The sequence below is a fragment of the Physeter macrocephalus genome, chromosome 11, assembly GCF_002837175.3.
Source record: "Physeter macrocephalus isolate SW-GA chromosome 11, ASM283717v5, whole genome shotgun sequence".
Lineage (NCBI taxonomy): Eukaryota > Metazoa > Chordata > Mammalia > Artiodactyla > Physeteridae > Physeter > Physeter macrocephalus.
The window spans coordinates 95,214,404-95,231,062 of record NC_041224.1 but is presented as its reverse complement, the minus strand read 5'-3'; the positions used below and the strand labels follow the sequence as shown (position 1 = coordinate 95,231,062).

Sequence of the window (16,659 nt, the reverse complement as noted above, 5' to 3'; positions counted from 1 at the left end):
ATGCTGGTGGACAATGACTTTATTCTCTGTCCTCTCCTGAGAGTACTGGTTGCCTGTCCCCAGACTTCCAGAGTGGCTCCCTATGTCCTCTTCCAAGTGGGCAAACTCCATCTAATGCTACAGGTTTATTACAGCACAAAGCTTCAGCTGTTTACTTTCTTCTGGCATTATTGTGTTTTCATTGAATAAATGATATCAAAGACACACCAAAAGCCTACAACCTTTTGTAGGTTGGGCTCAAACTGATGAAATTGGAAATTATATGTGTAATTCTCTTAGGATAGTGAAAAGCTCTGCTGGACTACTGAATTGTAAATTGAAATTCTTTCTGCAGATCATTAAAGACTTTTACCTTCTGGGACGTGGAGAACTGTTTCAGGCCTTCATTGATACGGCTCAACACATGTTAAAAACACCACCCACTGCAGTAACTGAACATGGTAATTGCCCTGAGGCCCAAGAATTACCAGCTTACTGAAGTTGTAGTGTATTTCTTAGCTGCTGCCAAACCATTTAGGCCTGGTCCACATAAGAGCAGCCTAGTGAGTTACAGAGAGTGTTTCCAAAATGGAAGGCCACTCAGGTAGGATCACACTGTTGTTACTGGGAGCAGCTTCAGCTCGTGACCCTTCCTGGAAGGGTTGGTACAGGCCTTCAAACCAGTATTTCATCTCATCAGATTATAGCCATATATTTCTTAAGGGACATATTGAGATTTTTTTTTTTTTTTTTTGGCCACGCCATGTGGCATGTGGGATCTTAGTTCCCCGATCAGGAATCAAACCCATGCCCCCTGCATTGGGAACGTGGAGTCTTAACCACTGGACCGCCAGGGAAGTCCCCATATTGGGACTTATTGCCATTTGTTGTATTAGAATTCTTTAGGCTGTCAGTGATGGAAAACTAACCTAGGTAGAAAAGGGGAGTGTATTTGCTATTGTATCTGTAACTCCAGTGGGATAGGGATATATCTGGTCCTGAGAACTGAAACTAGGTATTGCTAGGATTCTCTCTCTTACCTTATCTTGTCTGTGCCTCTTGTGTGCTCTTTGATGGCCTTTGAGTCCCATCTGGCCACATGGCCACCAGCAGCCCCCAGGAACATACCTCACAGAGTCTACTGGGGGAGTCAAACTTGGTCTCTCTGGTAGCAAGTTAAGGGATTCCAGGGAAAGGGTTTTGATTAGCCCAACTGGATCATATACCTATCCCTGTATCAAAGAGGTCAGACTAAGATACGCCTACTTTGGGGACTTACCTTGTGATCCGGTGGTTTAAGACTCTGCGCTTCCACTGCAGGGGGCACGGGTTCGATACCTGGTCGGGGAACTATGAGCCTGCATGCCACAAGGTGCAGCAAAAAAAAAAAAAAAAAAAAAAAAAAAAGGAAGATATGCCTACTTCAGTAAAGTGTTCACCTTTGACCAATGGGAAGGATCACCATTCCCATTCAAACTACTTGAGGAGAGTTACGTAAGGATCAGAGTCAAAAAAGAGGGGAGTGGGGCAGGAGGGGAGACAGGGTTACCGTTTTTCTAGCTCTATAAAACAACAGATGTCCACTGTGCTTACATAGGACTTTCTTGGTTGCAAGAAAACCCAATTCAAATTCACTTAAGCAAAGGAAAAAGGAGAACTTATTGATTCTCATAACTGAGAAGGTCAGAGAGGTAAGATGGCTCTAGGCAATTTTGCTCCAAGTCTTACATGACACCTTCAGGACTTGGTGTCATTCCATCTTTCACCTCTGCCTTTTCTTGTGAGACAGGCCTGCTCCCTATGGTAGCAAGATGGCCTGCAACCAAGTTCACATCCTACTGAGTCCATGTTTATCTTGAAAAAAAATAAGAGCTACCCTCTTTCAGAATCTGAATAGAGCCTCTGGATTGGCTTAGCTTGGGTCATGTTCATATCCCTAAACAAAATAGTGTAACAAGGTAGATCATTCCTGGGTCACCTGCCTACCCTGAGGGTCAGGTATTGTCCACCCCACTGGGACTACATGGATTGTTCTGGACAGGGGTGATTCTCCAAGGAAAACCAGGGCGCTGTTATCAGCAAGAGGAGAAGGAATGCAACTACTGTTTACCGTATCCTACTATTAGTGATAGGCGGGCTGCAGGAGAGGTGGAAAGCCAGAGGAGTCTGGATTTGTTACATAGTCAAGCCTTCTCTCAGCCCATGTGTTCTTTCTTGCAGATGTGAATGTGGCCTTCCAACAGTCAGCACACAAGGTGCTGCTAGATGATGACAACCTCCTCCCTTTGTTGCACTTAACAATCGAGTATCATGGAAAGGAGCATAAAGGTTTGCTGTGCTTCCTTGAGTCTTCCTGCTCCTACTGGTCATTATCTGTTCTGCTTCCATCCACTTCCACAGAAACCATATCATTTTGGACCTTAGAAATCACCTAGTCCAGTGCCCTAATTTTACACAAAAGAAAAGGGAAGTCAAGAGAGGCTAAAAGATGGCCAGGCCATGGTTTGGTTTGGTTTTTGTCATGCTGCTGGAATGGTCTCTGTTTCTTTATAGCCACAGTTCTTTAAGACTAAGATAGAATCTCTAAAAGACCTCCTAAGAGAACCCCTTATGGGAGTTTCCTTGCCTTCTACAGGTCCCCTTTGTATCCCCTCCATGCTTCTGACCCTGCAGGTTCGAGTGAGCGCTCATTTCATGAATGTTCCTCACCTTGTTGAAACTCTAGTTCTAGATGAGCGAAGTCATCTTCTCTGTTCTTAACAGATGCTACTCAGGCAAGAGAAGGGCCTTCTCGGGAAACTTCTCCCCGGGAAGCCCCCGCATCCGGCTGGGCAGCCCTAGGTCTTTCCTATAAAGTGCAGTGGCCACTACACATTCTCTTCACACCTGCTGTCCTGGAAAAGTGAGTATTTCTGAGTTTCTCACAGGTAATTATTACCCATCTTACTTCCACGAGAAGAAATTATCAGGAGTAGAATTGGTTGGGAGCAAGATAGCCAGCCAACTGGTTTTTGTTTGTTTTTTGGCCACGCCACACAGCTTGCAGGATCTTAGTTCCCTGACCAGAGATTGAACCTGGGCCCCCTGCAGTGGCAGCACCAAGTCCTAACCACTGGACCACCAGGGAAGTCCCCCAGCTGGTTTTTAACCATCTATAAATCAGAGGCTGCAAACTGAGATGCCTTCGGGGGCTGGACAGATAACATTAATAAGTGAAGCTGCAGATGTGAAACGGTAGGAGTAGTGGATGCTGGGATGAGTGGGCGGGTCAAACCCTTAAAACCATCAGAGCTTTTTTTTAAATTGCAAAATAACGAGCAGTTTACAGGCTGCCAGTTTGTGGCCTCTCTTCATCCTCTCCATTCCTGTTCATAACCCTCTACTTTTGAGGGGAAGAGAAGCTTAGGGTATGAGAGACTAGACATAAACTGGAAAGATAAAGCTGGTTTAGGGAGAAGATGCAGAGCCCACAGCCCACCTAAGTAAGCTGCCTGGACTCTGTCCAAAGAGCCTCCGTAGCTCCCAGTCCACTTTCCTTCTCACCTGAGATGCTCTTTTTTTTTTTTTTAATTTATTTTTTTTTAATTTTATTTTTTATTTTTGGCTGCATTGGGTCTTCGTTGCTACACACGGGCTTTCTCTAGTTGCGGCGAGTGGGGGCTACTCTTCATTGCGGTGCGCGGGCTTCTCATTGTGGTGGCTTCTCTTGTTGCGGAGCACAGGCTCTAGGCACGCGGGCTTCAGTAGTTGTGGCTCGCAGGCTCCAGAGCGCAGGCTCAGTAGTTTGTGGCTCACGGGTTTAGTTGCTCCGCGACATGTGGGATCTTCCCGGACCAGGGCTCGAACCCATATCCCCTGCATTGGCAGGCGGATTCTTAACCACTGCGCCACCAGGGAAGCCCTGAGATGCTCTTAACACCCTTGAAGAAATCAAGCTCAGAAGTATTTTCCTAAACATTTTATTTTGAAAATTTTCAAATATAAACAAAAGTATGGACTATCACAAACACCCATGGACGCATCATCCATCTTCAGTAACTAGCAACATCACACTGTTTGTTTCATCTCCTCTTTTTTTTTGGCCAGAGCCTTATAAAGCAAATCCCAGACATGTCATTTCACTCCACCACTGTGCAATTCAAAAAAGCCATCTTTGGGACTTCCCTGGTGGCGCAGTGATTGAGAATCCACCTGCCAGTGCAGGGGACATGGGTTTGAGCCCTGGTCCAGGAAGATCCCAAATGCCGCGGAGCAACGAAGCCCATGCACCACAACTACTGAGCCTGCACTCTAGAGCCCGCGAGCCACAACTACTGAGCCTGAGTGCCACAGCTACTGAAGCCCATGCACCTAGAGCCCAAGCTCTACAACGAGAAGCCACCACAATGAGAAGCTCGCGCACCGCAACGAAGAGTAGCCCCCGCTCACCGCAGCTAGAGAAAGCCCAAGCACAGCAACGAAGACCCAACAAGAAAGACCCAATGCAGCCAAAAATAAATAATTTTTTTAAAAAGGCATCTTTTTGACATAACTACAATGCCATTATCACACCCAGTAAAATTAACAATAATTCCTTATCTGATATCCAGTCCACATTGAAATTTCCCCCATTATCTAAAAAATGTCTTATGGTTGGGTTTGTTCAAATCAGAATACAAACAAGGTGTACTATTTTCAGTACATTTTTCCATTAGAAATAATTTTTAAAGGTAGATGGAATCAGGTTATCTTATGCATAGCAGACCTAATAGGTAGATAAGCCCAGTTCCACCAGGAATCAGCTGCTCTTCCCATGCATCTTCTCAGTACAGGGCTCAATATCAGGCAGCTACCTAGAGCTCTGTGAAGGGAGCCTTTGATTTTTTTTTTTTTAATTGAAGTATAGTTGGTTTACAATGTTGTGTTAGTTTCAGGTGTACTGCAAAGTGATTCATATAGATATATATGATTCTTTTTTTTCAGATTCTTTTCCATTATAGGTTATTATATTGAATATAGTTCTCTGTGCTATACAGGAGGTCCTTGTTGGTTATCTACTTTATATATAGTCATGTGTGTCTGTTAATCCCAAGCTCCTAACCTATCCCTCCCCACCCCAACCCCCATAGAGTCCTCAATTTTATCTCCTCTTCTGTGGGCTTCAGGGACAGAGAATCACAGCAACCAAAATCCTTGGTTCCCAACACATTCTTATTTGTCCATGCAGGGCCCTCCTTCCTCCTTTGTACACACACACACACACACACGCACACACACACAAATGCCACAGAACCACTTTTAGAACAAAGTCTAGAACACTGGCAGTAATGTCTATCTACCTGGGTGGTCCTTCCCAGCCCTGCCCCCTTGCCTCCCCCAACCCTAAGTGACCACTACCCTAAATTCCATGTTTTCTATCCTATTTTTTTTATAAATTTTAATTTTTAAAATTTATTTATTTTTGTTTGTTTTATATGCGTTTTATTTTTGGCTGTGTTGGGTCTTCATTGCTGCACACGGGCTTTCTCTAGTTGCGGCGAGCGGGGGCTACTCTTCGTTGTGGTGCGCGGGCTTCTCATTGCGGTAGCTTCTCGTTCTGGAGCAAGGGCTCTAGGTGCGCGGGCTTCAGTAGTTGTAGCTTGCAGGCTCTAGAGCGCAGGCTCAGTAGTTGTGGCGCACGGGCTTAGTTGCTCCACGGCATGTGGTATCTTCCCGGACCAGGGCTCGAACCCGTGTCCCCTGCATTGGCAGGCAGATTCTTAACCACTGCGCCACCAGGGAAGTCCCTTCTATCCTTTTTACACACAGTTTTATAACATCTATATATGTTCCCCCAAAGTATATACATTTTTTCTATTTAGTTGTTTTAAGCATTACAAAAAAAGGTATCAGGCTATATGTAATCTTTTTAAATTTCCCTTTTTTATTCAAAATCATATTGCTAGGAGTCATTTTATGTTGTACAGCTGAAGTTCATTCATTTTAATGGCTGTGCAGTATTCCATCATATAAATATTCCATCATATAAATTCCATCATATAAATATTCCATCATATAAAACAGTTTATCTGTTCCCATCTCTAGCCAAACTTATATCCTTCCTGCCTTTTGGGGAGAAATGGGTGGCACAGAGTCCTAGAGTTTGTCATGCAGGTGGGGCTTGAGGGGAGTGAAGTTTTTATCTTGAATAGTCTGGTGTTTCTGTCAAGGTACAATGTTGTTTTCAAGTATTTGCTGAGTGTGCGCCGGGTACAAGCTGAGCTGCAGCACTGCTGGGCCCTACAGATGCAGCGCAAGCACCTCAAGTCCAACCAGACTGATGCAATCAAGTGGCGCCTAAGAAATCACATGGCCTTCTTGGTGGATAATCTTCAGTACTACCTCCAGGTCTGTGTCGAGGGATGAGTAGAAGGAAGGGGCATGAAAAAAAGTCCAGGAGGTTGGCAGGAGTCATTGAAGAGGAATCCTGCATTTGGTGGAAAACTGGAGTTTGAGAAAATTCATGGATTATATCACTAGGCATGTTTCTTGGGGGGCATTTTAGAGGGTAGTGGAAATAAGTGGATGAAGGAGAACGAGGAGTTAAGGTCCTTATCAGTAATGCAGTATTTAATTATTGTTGCCCCTTATTTTATAGTTTGCCATAACTTCTGGAATCCCATAGGACTTAACCAAGTCAGTCGGTGGAGGGGATGTGGCGTGCGGGGGATGTGGGTGTGGGGGCGAGATCTGCCAAGACATTGGAGGTCGTCAGGAAGTAGGCAGATGACTTCCTACAAGGCGAGGCAACATAAGGGGGTCTTCGTTCAGCTTTAAAGGGACTTGGATAGGAAGAAGATGAGTGGGGGCAAAGAGTTCCTGTTTCATCCTCTCAGGCATCTGATGTTCTTGAGTACTTAAGACTATGCAAGGTACTAAAATCATTTGTGCAACTGTCTACCAGGTTGACGTGCTGGAGTCTCAGTTCTCACAGCTGCTTCATCAAATCAATTCTACCCGAGACTTTGAAAGCATCCGATTGGCTCACGACCACTTCCTGAGCAATTTGCTGGCCCAGTCCTTTATCTTGTTGAAACCTGTAAGTAGGGCTGGTTGGTTTCCTCAGACTGCTTCTAGCCTGACTGTTCCCTTAGGCACTTGCCAGGACATGGAACTATCATTAAGCAACTTTTCAATCTCTGTCTTTAAACATTTTTAACAACTTATAAAGCAAAACTAAGAGGGAATACTAAAAAGGAACTTAAATGTCTTTGAATTTCTGAAATACTACACCACAGGATGTGGTGAGCAACTATAGATGAAAGAATATATGCTTAACCCTCAGAAGGAAGGATTTAAAGAAATTTTTAAAAACCTTTCTGACACCACAGAAAGACTAATGAAAAGCATGTAGAATTTACTTTCTTAGAAATCTTGTGGATCAGGATCGACCAGTTTGGAAGTTGTTTTCACAGACAACTAGAGCAGTGTCTCCCTCTGTGTGTGTGTGTGTGTGTACATATGTACGTAAATATATTGTGCAACAACTAGAGCAGTGTCTCCCTCTGTGTGTGTGTGTGTGTGTGTGTGTGTGTGTGTGTGTGTGTGTGTGTGTACATATGTACGTAAATATATTGTGTATCTCCCTCAGGGAAGTTATTCTCAGCCTTGGACCCACATGGGAATCATCTGGGAGCTTTAAAGTAATCTAGGACCCAGAGCACTTAAATTAGTAGAACCCAGGCACCAATCTTTGAAAGCTCACAAGCTGATTCCAGTTCAAGGATGAAAAAGCAGGAAGATGAAAATGACCCCCTTGTAGTTTCCAATAGAACAGTTATGCTTTATCTTTGACGGGAGCTACTTGTTATTCCTCGGTTGTGCCACACTCTTTTGTTCTGGTATTTGGGGCTGCTGTTATTTTTAAGGGAGAGTGAGTTCTGTAGATGCTACTCCAAAGGGTTCTGTGAATTGAAAACAACCAAGAACCATTGTCACGTGTAGATTGTCCTTGTACGGTATGAGTGCATCCTTGGGGAAAGCAGAATATCAGAGCAGGTGATCGTCATTAAATATTTATTGAGTGCTTACTGTATGCAAGGCACTGGGGATACAAAGAGGTATAAGTCATGGCTCTGCCCTTAAGGAGCTCACAATCTAGTTGGAGAAACAGGACTTACATACATCACACATCAGTAACAACACAGACGGCCTGAACAAACGCCAAGTAAACAGTACAGATAATATAGAGGAGAGGGAAGCAAGGGGTCACTAAAGGCCGTGGTGGGGAAGGGAGCGCGCCGTTAGGAGTAGGACTCAAGCTGGTATTGAGGAGAGTATCCCAGGCACAGGGAACAACACTGAAAGCAAAGCTCAAGGTGGGAGCACACTCGGTGGGTCCCAGAGACAACGACTAGTTTAATGTGGCCCGAGTGGAGGTTTCGTGCAGGGTGACTAAGAATGACAGTGTCTTTGCCTGGAAGGGAAGAGTGTTTTACACATGTTGCATTTTGAGGGGCTGGCAGGACTTGCATTGTCTCTCCTGAGGTCAGATGTAGAGAATGGGAATAGGTTGGCTCTTATTTTCCCAAATCTTTAATTTCACAGGTGTATCTTCCTTTTTCTCCTAATGTCAACTGTGCTTCCTGGCTAGGTGTTTCACTGCCTGAATGAAATCTTAGATCTCTGCCACAGCTTTTGCTCGCTGGTCAGTCAGAACCTGGGCCCACTGGATGAACGTGGGGCCGCCCAGCTGAGCATCCTGGTGAAGGTAAGTCAGCCTGGCCACTGGAAGTAAGCAGCCCCGTCCAAAGGACAGAGGTGGTTTTGTGGGTGGGAAATCGTGATCTTTTCCTCTGAGTCAGTTAAAACATTTCCCCAATACATACACAACAGAAATAATAAGATACAAAGATAAAAAATGTTGGTATCAGTTTTTAAAGCAGATAATTATGTGCTGCCTGAGCATTCAAATATAGTTCAGCCCTGAATGGTTTATTCAGCCCACCAGATATGCACTGGCTTTGTTCTTACTTTCTAACATCCAGCCTCCTTACTTCCTTGAACTAACTCTCTATTTCACTGAGATTATAATTATCTGCCTGTAATGAAAACACAGGCTCTCCCCAACCCCAGTACACAGCAGAATATATTAATTTGAAGCTGGCTGCTAAATTCCTTCTGAGTATGAGAGTACTGTCATAGGAAGTCATGCATTCTATGGACTCGGTATGAAGAAGTCATTTTAGGAGCTAATAGAAATGGGAATGGGGAAGGCCAGTTGGTACTGTGGAATTTTCAGCAAGACTTTTCCAAGGAATCTCCCCTGCCCCCTCCCTCCACATGGACAGCTGGTAAGTCTAAGAGGAATGACAGCCTGAGCCCTTTCTCTCTGCAGGGTTTTAGCCGCCAGTCTTCACTCCTATTCAAGATTCTCTCCAGTGTTCGCAATCATCAGATCAACTCGGATTTAGCTCAACTACTGTTACGACTAGATTATAACAAATATTACACCCAGGCCGGTGGCACCCTGGGCAGGTAGGAACAACCGCCTTTGGGGCACTCAGTGGACTGTGTGTGTGTGGCTTTGTAACGAGTTGTAGAATTCCAGAGCTGGAAGGAGACTTTAGCCATCATCTAGTCCAAATACCCTCCTTTTATAAACGAGGAAAGTACGGCTCAGCGAGAGAAAGGGCTGTGTCGGATCATCAGTGAAGATTATTTTGCAGTCAAAGTCGTCATCAGAGTAAAGCACCAACACTCCTGGCACTGAGGCAGGGCGTCAGTCCCTAGCATGACGCGAACCGGCCATGCAGCCTTAGTGTCCCCCACCCCAGCCTCCCTGCCCCCCAGCTTTTTGCCTCTGAAAGGAGGGGACTTGGCTCCTTCTAACTCCAAACTTTTTAAAAATCTAATAGTGAGACTCAGTGGTAGATGTCTTCGCTGAGGTCTGTCCCATTCAAAAAAGCAATTTATTATTCTGCTTTCTCTCTCTGAAATGTCAAGCAGATTTCTCCTAAGCGATTTTATTAGCAAGAAGAGTTTTAAGATGAGATTATCTAGATCACAGGTTGCCCTGATTCATATTTCTTTGAAGAAAATCTTGGTAAAGCATGATATTTTGATGCAACTCTTTTTTTTCTTTTGTAGTTTCGGGATGTGAGAATTTCTGGTCCGCAAACTAAGTAAGTCAATCCCCTGCGTTGTAACAGAAGATTCAAAACAAACATCCCATTCTCTGGCCAGACACTGTATGTCTGCAGCTACTGGAAAAGCTCTACCTTTTCTCCTAGAAGCAGTTATCGAACATCCATGGATACAAATCCTCCCCCCTCCTTCCCATGTGGAAGGGGCACCTGCCCCACCTTAGGGGAGTTCTTAACCCATCCACCAAGGAGGACTTGTGGCGTCAGCCCTCCCTCTGCTGACCAGGCAGGATCCGTTACATTGAGAACATTTGTTGGATATGTTCATTTCCTGAGCACCTATGTGCCTAGGTACTGTTCCAACTGGGAGAGACACAGCAGTAAGCTATACAGAGCAGAACGTTAAATGGCTCATGTGAAAAAGGAATTACATTTATTAGTAAGTCAAATTCTGGATGTTACCACTGAGCAAGAAAGGCACCAGGTAAGACAGGCTTCCCCACACCCCACAGACCTCCTTTCCTCCTTCAGAAATTAAAACTGAGTGTCTCCTATCCTTAAGGATCTTCAAAGCTGTGAATCTGAAGAATTTTACCAATAACTTCCAATTATTTCAGATTGGTAAGAGGGTAATAATTCTGGCTATTGACAATGTATTCAAAGTATCTTTTAACAAAGAAAAAAGGTCCTTAAGAAAAAAAATTGTTAGATTTTGAATACTGAAAGATGCAGGTCTAATTATCCCATCTTAGAAGGACCACAGGAGTAATCTGGCCCAACCATCACTGATAACCATCAATCTTCATATCAGTGTGAACCAAAATATTCATTGAATAACCCCCTCCAAACCGAAAAAGAATGCAGCATTCTGGCCTCAGTGTGTAGCCACTCAATCTGGTCCTCATCTCTACATCTTCCACCACATACTATGCACCCTTATTCCCTGTAATTGCCAGCTAAAGATGACCCCTTCCACTGCTTCCTCTGGAGCAGAGGTTAGCAAACTATGGCCAGCCACCTGTTTTTGTAAATAAAGTTTTATTGGGACACAGTCACACTCATTTGCTTACCTATTGTCTACAGTTGCTTTCACGCTGTCATAGCAAAGGTGAGTAGTTGTGGCACACCAAATGGCCCACAAGCCTAAAATATTTACTGTCTATCTGGCAGAAAAAAAAGATATTTAAGCCCACTTTATTTTTATTTTTTTTTTTGTGGTATGCGGGCCTCCCTCTGTTGTGGCCTCTCCCGTTGCGGAGCACAGGCTCCGGACGCGCAGGCTCAGCGGCCATGGCTCACGGGCCCAGCCGCTCCGCGGCATGTGGGATCCTCGGCCCAGCTGCTCCGCGGCATGTGGGATCTTCCCAGACTGGGGCATGAACCTGTGTCCCCTGCATCGGCAGGCGGACGCGCAACCACTGCGCCACCAGGGAAGCCCTAAGCCCACTTTAGAGAATGAGAGGACATCAACAGGGATGATGCTAGGAGTACAGAAGGAACAGCTTCCAGCAACTGTGACAGTAACAGTAATAAAATTTTGGACCTCTGGCTAGAGCTTCTAATAAACATTTCCAAGTGTTATCACTGTTTCTCATGTTTATCCTTAGAGCAAGTCATCAAGTTTATAGTCACCACCCATTCACAACAATTGGTCCTTTTTCCCTTTTGGCTCTGAGAGTAGAGTACAGTACCCCCAGGTCAGCTGTTAGTGAGCTCAACTCTAAAGAGAGATTTTTTTTTTTTTTCATTGCCAGAAAACTAAGAGCTGTGCCCAATTCCACTCAACTTCTGCCACAACTATAAATCTGGGCCTATTGTAAAATCAGGTTTTTGAAAGTGCTGAATTTTAGACAGCCCAGGTTAATCTTTTGACATTTATAGTCACCACCCATTCACAACAATTGCTCCTTTTTCCCTTTTGGCTCTGAGAGTACAGTACCCCCAGGTCAGCTGTTTGTTAGTGAGCTCAACTCTAAAGAGAGATTTTTTTTTTTTTTTCATTGCCAGAAAACTAAGAGCTGTACCCAATTCCACTCAACTTCTGCCACAACTATAAATCTGGGCCTATTGTAAAATCAGGTTTTTGAAAGTGCTGAATTTTAGACAGCCCAGGTTAATCTTTTGACAGACAATGATACCACAGAAAACTTTTAAAAAATTCACTCGTTATTTTCCTTGGCTAGCTGTCTTTCTACAGTGAACAAGCCCATTGAAAACTGCAGAGAAGGTACTATGTTTGTCTTGCTATTAATTATTTGTTGAGATTAAGCTCAAAGAAATGGATGAAGAAATCCCAGTTACTACAACCAGAGATTCAACATTTATTTTATCATAAAAGTCCAGCAAATAAAAGTATATACAAGATCCATGCAAGGAATCCGGTTACACACAAGACACATTTAAAACCTGGTTAAAACACAGTCTCCACAACACCAGGGAATAAAACCGGTAAGACCGAGTATCCTTAGTGAGAAACATAATCGTGTTTATATTTTGGATGCTGCTTGAATCCAATTCTCTGCCCAACAATGAGGCACTGGATCACCCACTCTTGTGACACCACAGGCAGCTGCAATGCTTCAGCACACTTCAGCACCGAGGCTGGGCACGAGGGGTCCGTCACCACCACATCAAATACCCCTAAAGCAATATCTGCAGGAAGCAGGGGAAGGTGAGTGAGGAAAGGAGACTCAATTTAGCCCTCCAGTAAAAAGACAGATGAGCCTTCTCACCAGTATATCCCGCTCTGCCCAAACTAAAGCCCTTCATGTCAAACACAGTGCCACTGATCACAACCAAAAGTGAAAAGTCACAATCACTATATGCTGGCCAGTTTATTAGCAGGTATACCGGTGGACACCAGGAGAAGCATAAACAGCCCGGTGCGTCACTCATGTTGGCTCACCTCTTGAAGGTGGTACTTTTCTTCTCAGAAACACGGGTAAGGTCAGCCTATCAGGACTGAGACTTAGACCACAAGGCCTAAGTGCTACGGGTCATGGACATCCTTGGAGCAATAACAACACACACACACTTTCCAGGTACCTTTGTTATGGGCACTTGAATGGTGCTGCTTCACAGAGGCTGCCCCCCCAGTCATGAGAATCTCAGACCAGAGCTCCAGGAAGTTCTGCTGTTGGTCTGATACCAAGAGTACCTTCAGATTCTGGAAAGGGTTTTCACGGGGTTGCCTACGAAGGAGTCAGAGAAACAGCACGACAGATAATATCCAACGACAGCCTTTCTGCAAAGGTACGCAGGTACAGCTGACTGCTTTCAATAGCCCTGCATTTGGGTATCACCCCACCCCTTCCCTCTTTCTCTGAATGATGTGTATTTTCTGGGATCCTGACCTTCTCATCTACCCCTTCTGATTTCCATGTTTATCCTGAGGCCAAGTATAAGCCAAATCATGCTCCTGAGCCTGTATTTTTAAACGTGTTGCTTAAAACAAGTTGAGAATACTGAATCTACATGAAAATCTCACACATTTTCAAAAGGTCCCTAACCAATATACTCTAGGATAATAAACTAGATGAACTGCTAAAATAATCTCAAACCCACTCAAATTCTGTAATTTATCCTATGATCATTCTAGTTTCTAGAAATATTTACTCTCCTAGATTCTCCCCCTCCGGAAGCTTGCTGTCTTCCTGTCTCCTGTTCTAGATGGGTTCTCAGCTACTCACCAATCCAGAATTCTTTGCTCCTCGAGGCTGTACCCAGCTGGCAGCAGATAATTGCGGTAATTCTGGAGCTGGTTGGCATGGCAACTATCATGGACCCAGACATGAGACACACAAGGAATGCCACTGGCAAGGCACAGGAAGTACTTCCGGGTTCGACAATGCTGATCCGCAATTAGGAGACACTGGTAGGCTGTATTACACTGGAAGAAAAGAAACGGCACCCATGGGTCTAGTGACTTCTAGGGAAAGCCCCTGAATAGCAGCCTTAATGAGTCATAGAGAACAGATCTGAACACTTCCATATACTATCCAAAACGTGACTGAGTCTGTCCTGCCCAAGGCCTCTTCTCTCACTATAAAGCCCAAGTAGCTTCCCTAGATAATCTCCCTCCCTCACCTGCACCTTTCTGGGGGCCTAAATCCTCAAGGGACAACCAAACCCCAAGTATTTAGCCAACACTGTAATAGGGATTGCTCTTAAACACCAATTTTAATCTGCTTTTGTCCCAGCAACAGAACCACAGCTATTAAGTAACCCAAGGTTCTAACTTCTCTTCCTTGTGCACAGTAAAAATTCTGTTTCATGCAACAATGTTTTGGCAGTTTCCCAGTTCCTGAAATCTCTAGTGACTGTATCCATCGTCCCTGGCCCCTATCAGCCTTCTTCTCGGTACAGCAAGTGGACTCTTCTCATCACTGCCCCTTTGGGAATCTACACAAAGAAACTCCTCACCTGGGCTTCATTGAAGTCTTCGAGAATATAGCCAGCTCCTGCTCGAAGCTGGGATTCTGTGTATTGCTTGTTGAAAGGAGGAATTTCTAAAAATTCTATTAAAGAGACATAACCAAGATAATAGTTACTACCAGCTGGTTTTTTATTTGCTACTTTATGCCTGCTTCTTACTGCCCCCTTTTCTACTCCCCAGCTATCTCCACAGCACTGTATCTCAAAGACACAGGTGAAAGGCTTCCCCATGGGTCAGAAAGAGATCTGTCTTGAGGCCTGTAAAATGACTTGACTCAGCATCCTCCACATTCTTCTCAAAATGAAAACTCAAACTGGAAACTCTAAAGGGTTATAAGAAACTCAGAATACAGCAAGACTATTTCTCAGTTTTGCCATGGCATCCTCGACCCATATCAATATATCATGCCACAATTTTCAGTACCAGCACTCTACTGCTGAGGCACTGCCAAGGCCCCGCACAGCTCTTTGTCTCAAGACTTCTATTTTGGGCTTCCCTGGTGGTGCAGTGGTTGAGAATCCGCCTGCCGATGCAGGGGACACAGGTTCGTGCCCCGGTCCGGGAGGATCCCGCATGCCGCGGAGCAGCTGGGCCGGTGAGCCATGGCCGCTGAGCCTGCGCGTCCGGAGCCCGTGCTCCGCAACGGGAGAGGCCACAACAGTGAGAGGCCCTCGTACCACAAAAAAAAAAAAAAAAAAAAAAGACTTCTATTTTATGTCTAACTTAATCCAGGACTGTTTCTAGTCCCAACCTGCTTAGATTTTAATCCCCATCTATATTTCCTGCATTTGTGTAATCAAATAGTACCCTGTCTAGGCAGTCCCTTTCTCTAATTTTTCTCAGTTAGTTTGGATTTAATTTTCTTTACTTTTGACTTCATGAGTGGCCCTGCCAACCAGAGGCTAAAATGAACAGGTTTTTAATTCCATCATCTAAATCAGGGATGAAGGTACTAAAACCTAACTCTGGAGTCCATCCCTGTGGCTGATGGGTCCCTGATGGTGTGCCACCTAACAAGACTAGGTGCCATATTCTTAACTCGTTACTAAATATGTCTCACAAGCCTGATTCAAATATTTTACTGAGCTCCTGATATAAATAAAAAAGATTCCCATTTATCTGCAAGATATACCACATAGTTTCTTAAAAACTGTAATTCTGTGGAGGACCGTTCTAATATAAACGTCTCGGGCTTCCTGAGATAAAGGAACCTTTAAACATTCTCATATACCAAAAATATCAAAGGAATTTGGTACTGTTGGGGCAATGTCTAAGGATGAAGGAGCAACATAAAGCAGACATATTCACCATAACCACACTTTCTATAAGAAACATGGAGATCCCTCTAAAAAACTGTCCAAATTCCTCCTCATTTAGATAAAACCTACCTCCCCCTCACTCATGGTTACAAGAATGGGATTAAAAACATTTGATATATCTGCAAAGGGGAATGGAGGGAATTCTCAGGTTTATTAAATCTCACACAGGCTCACAGATTTTGAAGGAATTTGACAGTCTGCATCTCATACCAAAGCCAGCTTTCTTAGGCATGCTGTACCGATCAACAAATAAAACATCTATAGAGCTGCTGTGTGAAGTCCTGGTCTAGGAAAGGGGTAGGAGTGTGTTGAAGACTAAAGACTAGAGTCCATCAATATTGTGAAAGCAAAACCAGACCATGAACACTGTTTTGATACCATGACACACCTCTTCAGAGAAACCTCAAGGGACTCCCAATCCCTTACGATCAAAGTCAAACTACATTCTTGGCTAGGAAACTCCTCATACACCTCATTTCCCACTGTACCTATCTGAATTCTGTCTGACAAACTAGGCCTGATCCACACTTAATCTTGAAACCGCCCCCCCACTCTACACCTGCTCCCACACCCTAAAGCCTCAATACTCACGACTGTTTGTGCACCTTCCAGATAGTATAAACCTCAACTCCAACTCCCTGACCACCCTTCCCACGTCCATGAACAGATCTCCACATAGCTGTCGCTGGTTTGGTTAGTTAAGAAAATCAGGGGCTTCCCTGGTGGTGCAGTGGTTAAGAATCCGCCTGCCAATGCAGGGGACACGGGTTCGAGCCCTGGTCCGGGAAGATTCCCACATGCCACAGAGCAACTGAGCCCGTGC

General features: G+C 44.5%; 2 protein-coding genes across 4 annotated transcripts in view; one reads left to right on the top strand and one right to left on the bottom strand.

Moving 5' to 3' along the window:
• The window catches only part of TUBGCP4 (tubulin gamma complex component 4), a 46,863-nt gene extending 35,933 nt beyond the window's left edge, over positions 1-10,930 (top strand). The window contains exons 11-18 of the mRNA XM_024133746.3: positions 335-440; positions 2,200-2,307; positions 2,743-2,881; positions 6,168-6,345; positions 6,902-7,036; positions 8,591-8,707; positions 9,335-9,474; positions 10,087-10,930. Coding sequence (XP_023989514.1) covers positions 335-440; positions 2,200-2,307; positions 2,743-2,881; positions 6,168-6,345; positions 6,902-7,036; positions 8,591-8,707; positions 9,335-9,474; positions 10,087-10,099 — 936 coding nt within the window. The 3' untranslated portion in view covers positions 10,100-10,930. The remainder of the gene's footprint in view (positions 1-334; positions 441-2,199; positions 2,308-2,742; positions 2,882-6,167; positions 6,346-6,901; positions 7,037-8,590; positions 8,708-9,334; positions 9,475-10,086) is intronic.
• A 1,451-nt stretch (positions 10,931-12,381) lies between these two features.
• Positions 12,382-16,659, bottom strand: part of TP53BP1 (tumor protein p53 binding protein 1) — a 64,169-nt gene continuing 59,891 nt past the window's right edge. For all 3 annotated transcript variants that reach the window (XM_007114200.3, XM_024115826.2, XM_007114201.3), the window contains 4 exons: positions 14,505-14,599; positions 13,772-13,971; positions 13,128-13,273; positions 12,382-12,734 (listed from right to left, as the gene is read on the bottom strand). In XM_007114200.3, the coding sequence (XP_007114262.2) occupies positions 12,547-12,734; positions 13,128-13,273; positions 13,772-13,971; positions 14,505-14,599 (629 nt within the window). In that variant the 3' untranslated portion in view covers positions 12,382-12,546. The remainder of the gene's footprint in view (positions 12,735-13,127; positions 13,274-13,771; positions 13,972-14,504; positions 14,600-16,659) is intronic.